Source organism: Anopheles cruzii, chromosome 2 (assembly GCF_943734635.1).
Source record: "Anopheles cruzii chromosome 2, idAnoCruzAS_RS32_06, whole genome shotgun sequence".
Lineage (NCBI taxonomy): Eukaryota > Metazoa > Arthropoda > Insecta > Diptera > Culicidae > Anopheles > Anopheles cruzii.
This window is the reverse complement of record NC_069144.1, coordinates 27430092-27439329: the sequence shown is the minus strand read 5'-3', so window position 1 is coordinate 27439329 and position 9238 is coordinate 27430092. Positions and strand designations below refer to the sequence as shown.

General features: G+C 51.8%; 1 protein-coding gene across 2 annotated transcripts in view; it reads left to right on the top strand.

The window, feature by feature from the left end:
* Positions 1-738: 738 nt before the first annotated feature.
* LOC128267837 (protein kinase C, brain isozyme) overlaps positions 739-9238 on the top strand; it is a 42246-nt gene continuing 33746 nt past the window's right edge. For both annotated transcript variants that reach the window (XM_053004783.1, XM_053004784.1), the window contains exon 1: positions 739-995. In XM_053004783.1, coding sequence (XP_052860743.1) covers positions 814-995 — 182 coding nt within the window. In that variant the 5' untranslated portion in view covers positions 739-813. The remainder of the gene's footprint in view (positions 996-9238) is intronic.

Sequence of the window (9238 nt, the reverse complement as noted above, 5' to 3'; positions counted from 1 at the left end):
CGTCCTTATAACATCCCGCGCACTGGGACACTCAGCAATATAAACCGTGGCGCTCAGCGTGTCCGTGTTAGTGACGGGGAGAGGTCCTTATCGTCGCTGCATTCTGTTGCGCACAATGGTGCAAAACTAACGTCGGTTCGAGAAATCACTACAGAATTATTAATTTGCAATGAGCGGAAAAGCGGACACACGGAGAGAGTGTAGAAAGAGAGAGAGACTGCGACGCGCGATACGACCGAATAATGGGGCCATAAAAAGGGGAAGATGTTAATATTAGTATCATTGCTACTAGTGGCACCTTCGGCAGCAGAACAGTAGTGTGGTGGTGTGTGGCGGGGGCCTCCCGAATAGTGCTCATCAACCCTTCGTTCTCTCGTTCAAGCGGCTGCCGCGAAGCTTCGCGCCGTGGGTGCTTCGTTCTGTGCGTTCGTTCGCCGTATCATCGTCGCCCGTCAGTCTGCCCCGATCGGTCGTCCTGGAAACCACTCACGCGAAATCCTGCTCACCGACCACCGACTACTACTGCTGCTGGTGAAGCAACCAGTGCTTTGTGTGGCCGTTCACGTGTCGTGGCGTGGTGTGCTTCGATCCGCGCCGAAAGTGAGTGTCCTGTGTGAAAACGGGGGCCGAGATTCGAATGGCGAAAATCTAAGGCGAAACCACACTCTGCTGTGCGTTACGCGTCGGGCGTTACACTGCGTTACCTGGTAATAGCTGGTTTTTCGGGTGGAGTTTCTGCCGGGGAGTGATTAGCCCCAAAAGCGGAGTGGATAGCGAGTGAGCGAGAGCGAGGAGGAAAAGAAACGTTTCGCGATGGCGGACGACGACAACACCCTGGAGGAGATCCCGGAGTCGGAGAACAAGCATCTCCTTCGCAACCGAGGTCGCAAGGGCGCGCTGAAGAAGAAGAACGTCTATAATGTCAAGGATCATCGGTTCATACCGCGCTTCTTCAAGCAGCCCACGTTCTGTTCGCACTGCAAGGATTTTATCTGGTAAGTCCGACGACACCCTATAGGGCCGATGGCAGAGAGCGTATGCCGAGATTCTGCTTCGTGTGTGTGTGTGTGTGTGTGGGTCGTTCTGATGTTCTGATTACAAATTAGTGCGATAAGACATCTGGTAACAGTAACCGGTAGGGGCCGCTCAGACAAAATCTTTTAAACGATTGACCGAGGAACATAACAAATGGTGACCACAAACACGCCAAGGTTGTTGCGAAAGTTTTCATGTTTTTGGCAAACCATGGCGCCCCATGGCTACGGAGAACTAATGTCGGCTTTCCGGCACGTACCAGCACCGTTTCATGGTCATTTGTTTTGATTTTCTCCTCCGACCGGATCGCAAGTTGCCGCTGTGCGTGTGCGGGTTGGTTGGAACACCCTACGACCCGAATGAACCCTTCAACACGAGTTTCTCATTTATGGTTGCCTTTCTTTTGCCCCACGCAGGCAGGCACCAACAACGGTGCTAACGCAATGGCCATTACTTTCTCAGGGGCACAGGCCAAACTCAGGGTTTCTTGGGTTTTCTTTTGCCCTTGCCCTACTTGCGCCGAGGATGAAGAGTTACGCAATGGTGCGCCCGGAATGAGGTTGAAAATTGCAATGTAAAATAGTGAAGACGCTGGAGTTGGAATTGTCCGTGGCAAAGGCACAGGGAGCGGAACGGCATTCAATATCGCGTATTACTGCCTTCCGAGCACTGAACAGCGCCATTCATTCCGCCTGCGAAATTCCTATTATCCTTCGTCAGACTCTCTCTCGCCGTACACACGTGCGCGGCTCCCGCAGCGTATCATGTCATTATCAGTTAATGAGTGAGGCTACCCAGTTTTGGGGCGCAGTCCTTCAAGTGAACATGTGGAGACCTCGACTCGAAGACCCGAATGTGCCGAAGGGCCGTTGCTGAAATCAGGACAAAAGCGAAGGATCCCCAGCAGCGCCGAATCCACCGCGCTGTGGCGTGGTCGTGGCGCCAGAGACCAACCGTGCGCAACATGCCATAGGCCGTCGTAGGTTAAAAGGTAATAAATCACAGCACGGGAAGCACCGGGACGGAAGTGGCCGGACGTGACGCCCGGGGTGAGCCGCCCGCTGTGTCATTCCGCGTGCCGTGGCTCTGGTTGGGGGGGTAGTGTTGATTTCTTGACGGTTAACAGGCAGTTTAATGGAGCCAATGACTGCACCCGACGCAAGAGACGGTGGTATAATTGTGTCCGTCTGCGCCAGACTTTTGGCCACGGAACATGTTGAATTGGACATTTTAATAACTGTGCGCAATTTCGGGTAAGATGATAATAGAGTGTGCTCGAATATAGAGCCTTGCTGATGGGGTGGACGGTGACGTACGTGGTCTGATCAAACATTTTCGCGATATCTGATTTCACACAATTTGATAAAGATTCTTTGCCATCCATTTTTTGGAGAAGACAAACATCGCCGATGAGCTAAATTTTGTCTAAGCAAAACAATTGTCAAAAATTGACCGATTATTGAAAATGGCCGAACTTTTCACCATGAGCCACTGACATCTGTAGCAATCTAACGCTTCAAAATCGAAAATCGGATATACGTAGCCCCTGGAAATTCAAATGTCGTAAAAATTCTTGAACAGCCCTCGTACATTTATTGAAATTGAAGCAGCATTTGGGTCGACTGTTATTTTGCGAGTCCAATGCGAGTCCCCGGAAACAAATTAATCCTTGCTGCTAAACGGACCACTCGGACCTCCCCCGGAAATCCCCGAACTATCTGCTCTGCCCCGGATGATTCCGGCCATAATTATTAACGAATTATTGGACCACTAATCATCGCCGGGGGCTGATAAGTTTCCGGGAACAGGTACGCGACAGACGCGTTGGGGCGGGATCCTATTAATCCTTCCATTGTGCCATGGATCGTGCTGGAGGGGGAAAAAACCCCCTGGAATCGGTTAGTCCTGAGCGCGTGTGCGCTCATAATCGATGACAGACATTTGCAAAATTGATGAGATTGACGGTTTGGTGAAAAAACACGTGCCACGCGGAAGCGAAGAAACCGGATTATTATCACCTCGCTGACGGCTAACCACCATCGATCGATCGATCGCGCGCTCGCTGTGCCGATGACAAATGATCGAACACGTTCGATGGGCGTTCGATAAGGCGCGCCGAAAAAGAGTAACATAAAACGCCGGAACCGGAACGGCCGGGTGAGAGATTTTCGATTGTTGGCCTGTGGCCGTGTATCGATTGAATTAAGCTCGCGTGTCACGTGCTCCGAGTCCGCCGGTAATTGCTTCATTAATTAGCACATAATTGTTTCACTGCCGTGTACGTGCGCACACGTGTGTCTGCGGCAGGATAGTGAACCCCCGTAAGCGAAAGGCAACGAAACGAAAAAAAAGCAGGAGCGTATGAATGGAAGGACCCCACCGAAAGGCGACCGAGGGGCGAAAATAAAATTGCTAGAGTGCAAAAACCGTCGTGGGACGGGTGTGCAGGATACATTCGCGGGCTCCATCTGTCACAATGACAGCTGCTCCGGTGTCCGGTGTTTGCTTCTCGTTTCCCGCAAACCCGGAGGCGCCCGGCTCCACGCCCGCGGAGCCCGCGGCAAACAAAAAGCAGTAGCGGCAAAACATACGGTAATAAATAAATTAATGATGGCCATTCGGGGTGGCGATAGTTTTCCCCGTCATCGCCGCCGTGCTCGTGTGTCGGAGCGATTTTTTTGTCCTTACTATCCATGCCCATTTCTCCACCGACGGACAGCGATGGTCTGGTATTTTCTTCAATCGGGTCGGGTCGGGTGGTTGAGTGGATTTTTATTACGACATGCTATAAGCGCATTAGCATAATTCTGGTGTGCAGTTTTTTTTCCTCGCCGGTTTCCGCGGGATTCCGTTCCGTTTTGTTTCACGCGCGCGCGCGCGCGCATTCTACGCGCACGGAGTTTCGCAGCGGTTTGCGTGCACACAATAGGGACCAAGGGATCCTTTATGGCTAGGGCTAGGGCTAGGTGTCTGCTAGGCCGGCCGGCGGGCCACCTTGGGAAGCCATGCGCATGCATGCAGTTTGCGGGTTGCAAGGTTGATTTAATTTAGAAAAGTTTACCTTTGCACCGTTAGAACCTGTCTTGCGTGTGTGCTTGTGTGTGTGTGCGGGGACGAAAGTTGGTCTTATCGCGCAAGAGTGTCCTAGTGCAACACTCGCTCACCCTGCCTGCCTGGTGGTCGTTTGTCTTCCACTCGTTTCCCACTACGGGCTGGCCCAGAAAGACCTTGCAGAGTGTCCGGTTTTTGAGTAGCGATGATGACGATGGTGATGATGGTGTGTTCACAGAGAGCCCCTGAAAAAACCCTGCACAAAACAGCATACGAACACACCGGTGAACATTGTCATAAAACCGAATGTCCTGCGAATGCCACCAAGCCCGGCAGGACCGGCATCAGGCGACCGGGGTGGAACCGAGAGCGTGCTAATTGGTATGGCTTTAATTCATTTTTCACCTTATCACACGGCCACGGTGAGGTACTCCGGCGGTCGATTTCACGAGTCGCGGTGGGCGCTTTTAATGGCCAATTCATGGCGGCGGCGGCGGTGGTGGTGGACGGTGTTTGCACTTTAAGAGAGCTCGAGCGCAGAGCTCGAGCAGAGTCCAGGGTTTTTGCAGCGTCCGCTGCTTGCGACGAAGAGTCGGGTGGCAAAAAGGCAAAAATTTAGATTGGATTTTATGGCCACTTTTCGAATGGTGCTTTTGTTCGAGGAAAAGCTTGCGTACGGGCGGAGTAAGTAAGGAGAAATGAATCTCCCCGCACGGCTCGTGAAGTGTAGTAATTCAAGAAAGCAGCGAGCGGCGCGGACTTACTGTCCGCGGTCGGAGTGTGTCTGCGAAGTGCGCGACTGAAAACACGCGCGAGTCCGTTTCGCTCGAACGGCGAAGGTTTTGTGTGTGGGAAAAGCAATTTAAAAGACGATAAAAATGCTACAAAAAGTCGCCTTCGACGAACTCCGGGAGCTCCGGGGCTGGAGCTGGCCCAGGTTGCTATACAAAAGGCAGCACAAGCCATGCAGCAGGCCCATCTCGGGTTTATGCAGATCGGAGAAGTGGAGTAAAAAACAAACGCGCGGCTCAAAACAGATCGCGAATGGAGAGAATGGTAATGCAAATGTCGTTCCGATGGAGGGGCGGGGATGCACAGAAAGGCGGACCAATTCTTTAAAAGGCCCACGGGCCGTGCACACAAATCGTGATGGCAACAACGGAAAAAAGGTCACCGCGATCACCGTGAGAGAGAGAGAGAGAGAGTATGGTAATGATTTGAATAAAAATGTCAGCATACATGGAACGCGGCAAAAACACAGGCCCAGCAGCCAAATCGAAAAAGGGCCTAACCGGAATGATAGTGACAGCGACTCGCATTATTTTTCGAAACGGGTCCGATTCGAGTTACAAACAGCACAATGGGGCAGGCTCGGCGGCATGATAGAATATGGGAAAAGTTATCGAACTCCAGAAATTGGTCCCAGGGACAGTCCCACAGGGAACTTGAGCGCAAAACTTTACTTTGGCGTGCCCAAATGCGGTCCTTGGTCCGTTATAGTAAATAAATAATAAAACAGTTCATCCTTTGATGAACGCCACTCGCGTAGCAAAAGGCTACTCAAGCAAGCCTCTGACCAGAAAAGGACTCTCTGCAAAAAGTGGCCCCGTTTTGTTATCATCCTCCCATTAGGGCCACCGAAAACATCCGAAACCCTAGGCCTCCGATTGACGGTATTGGACCAACGACAGCTCGACGCAGCTGATCCAAGTTTGATTCGTGCGGCGCCATTCGAGACCACAAAAAGTGTCCTCGAGTGGGCCAGTTCCAGTGCTGGTCCCGGTTATGGAAAATATTTAAAAAACCATCCCCAGGTGGATGCGAAGAAGCGAATGAAAAGCTGCGGAAAAGAGCATCCGTAGAGCGAACCGCACACATGATGGATGATTTTGCACACAAACAGCAACTCGGTGTGTCGAGAGCAACAAGGACCTACTGCTGCTGCTGGCGAGTCCTGCTTTAGCCAGGGCATCCTTCTGACTGTTGCGTGTCGACGTGGACCAAAAAAACCGGGTCCGCCACTCAGCGTGACAGCAAAACGCTCATAACGGACAGCAAACCACCAGCATCAAATCAATTTCCCGAAACAAAGCCGGAGCATAGATAGCCGTCCGTTCGTCCGGAGCGTCCATTCCGACGCTCGGTCCGGACCGGAGTCCGGGGCCGGTGCCAGCGTCAAAACACGGACCATCGCCCCAATGTTCCGCATTTGTTTGCGTTCGTGCTTTCCCCGAAGGAATGATGAAACCAACGAGCCAACGGAACGGGCACCTTGGAAGGGATCCCACGTAGTGCAGCGCCAAAAGCGCAGCCTGGATTTTTGCACATCGCCCGCAAAGAAATCACTGATGCACCGAGGGGCCGCCGTTGACGGCAATCGATATCCTGTTCGCTTACCCGTCGGGTTTGGTTCCCCAGCAGCTGCAGCTGCACAGCCTCTTTCAACTTCAGCTGTGTTGTGCGAAGCTTAAATTATGCCACCCTAAGGGCATGCCAACTCTGTGTGTGGCATTTACACATTCGCACACAACAACAACAACAACAACGGGTGCCAGTTTAAAGTGAAGCGTGAAAGGCGCGGCGTAAAAGGATGCAGGATTTTTTGTGTTCGCTGCCGGGGTCCGCCTCGCTGCCTGCTAAAAGCATGCCCCCGCTTCACGGCACACACAAGGAGCGCGCCGGGAGGCCCCGGACCGAGCGTGAGTGAGGGTATGCATGTCAGATCGGTATCCTTCGCATCCTCCGCTGGGCGGAAGGTCGCCGTCGGCGGATGCGAACAGTGCAACACTGTGTCGACCTCAATTTCTACTTCCTCTCACTAATACATCGCCGTCGCCCCATTGTTCCGACACGGCCACGGACGGATATTCTTTCCTTCTCTCGGACGCCTCGGAGCATAAACAAACCACATGCTGCAGCAGCCTGGGATCTCTCCTGGAGATGGTGCTCTTGTGGTGCAGCAGCAGCAGGTCGATTACTGTCGGAACGGAAGCACACTACGATGGGGGGCCACGGCGATGCTACGGGGCGAACCTTTTAGCAGCAAATTAAACTGTTGAACATGATGATTTGCGCTGTTGACGCTGCATTGTGTGCCACTGTTGTGGGGTGAATGTGTGTGGCCGGGAGTCGGGCTGGCCCCCTGGACGGCAAAGAACGAGAAACGAGGCCAGCCGGATCGATTTCACGGACAGCAGCCTCCAAGGATCGTCGTCGTCGCCGGAGCGCGCGCTGCGAAATGATCGCAATTTGCTGTTGCCGTTGGCCGCCACGTTGGGTGGTGGTTTTGGGTGTCTCAGGATCTCTGGTCCTACATTGGATTGGCCGGATGATGAAATTTGCAAATGACTCGATCTCGCCACCTCGGCCGGGTCGGCATGTGTGTTGCCAGCTTGATTGCAATCTCGTGCTTGGCGTGCGGCAAGAAAAACGATGGATCTTGGCCAAACCCATCCAGTGTGCAGTGTGTGTTGGGCGTTCCGGAATGAGAAATTGCTTTACGCGACACCTGTCGGCAGATTTTGAATGCAACGTGGCGCAACAGTGGCCAGCAGCGTTAGGTATGGAGCACCTGGCATGGCATATAGTGGGAACCGCATGTTGTTGGGGATTTTAATCAATGTTCTACAGCGACCAGGGGGACGGTTCCTATGCAGGGTGGTAATTTATAAATAGCTTCAGGTGAGTTCCGAGTGGGGCTGGTAATTTAATAATGCAGAAGACTCATCAGCATTCCGTGGCAGCTTTTATGACCGTGACATCTTACGTTTGTAAAGACTCATAAATAAAAGGACACGATGTTAAACAATAAAATTATATTAGAGATGATGGAACCAGTAAGATGCCTGGAACTCACAGGGTGTACTGGAAGGAATCTAGGAATCTAATCTGATGGAAGTTGTTGGTGGGAACAACTGGGAATAGTTCATCACGAGCTATTGCACAAGCACAAGACGGTCGACGCACGTTTACCCATCGCCCATACTGACCTATACTGATTCCAAAAATCACTAGAAAGGATTAAATCTCTAGTGTAAAGTTGATAATTCCGTCTAAATGTCGATATAGTTGAAAGATAAAAATATTATAATAATTTTTAGTCTAACGCATTACAAAAAGTTGATGATGGAAAATAAACTATTAAATCGGTGCTTAGTATAAAGTTGGTTCTGATCATTGCGCTTACTGCAGTATTTACTTATGGCATTCCTTGAGTGAACTTATCGCCAAATCCCCATACAGTATTTCCAACGCTTTAACGAGCACGTTTTGAAAACACATAAACTCACCCGAAATGCTTCCCTGCTGATAAAACAATCCGCACAAACCTTGCGGTTACCTCTAAGCTTATCCTTCTTCTCACAGTCTGTGAGTCCGTATGTGTGTGTGTGTGTGTGAAGCTGTTCGCGCTGTTCTTATCGGAAACCGAGCAGCAGCAACCATCGTCATCCCGAAGTAAAGTGCCCGGTACTTGAAACGATAATTGAGAAAATTTTACTCCCAAAATCAGCAACGTCGTCGTCGTCGTCGGTGGCGCCATAAAAGATGTGCATTTTCTTTCGGCACCCCACCCTACGCCACCGGTGACATCCTCCGACGGTGTCCCTTTTCATCGATCGAAGGACGACGAAATCTTTTGCTGCCTAAAATTGCAGGAAAATCCCGGGGCTTGGGGTTTCGCTTCCAGGAAGAGCCCACCGCCACCGCCTGGGAGTGCTTCGTGGAAGCTCTGGCTCCACGGTGACCGATAAACGCCGATGGTTTTGTGCTTGGCGATGCGATGACGACGATGGCCCTGGCCCCCCGATGGTGCTGGCGTTTTTTATCGCAAGGATAAAAAGATTTTAATGTTACGCCCGACTAGGCGCCTCCATCGGGGCTCTTCGTTCGTTCTTTATTTTTGGGCCTGGGACTTACCTGTGGGCGCCTGGAAACACCGCCACCCACCCCCTCCGGGGCGGCATGTAAGATTGGCCATGGTTCCAGGGAAGGATCGATACCGATTTCCCTGTGGCGTCGTCCACCATTTAACCGTGCAGCGTTCATCCTTCGGTGGCGTCTTGAGCTTTTTATGTTCGCCTCCAAGCACGGACCAACCTTCTGATGCCTCGTGATGTAAAGTGAGATAGCGATCCCTCCCTGTGTGTGTGTG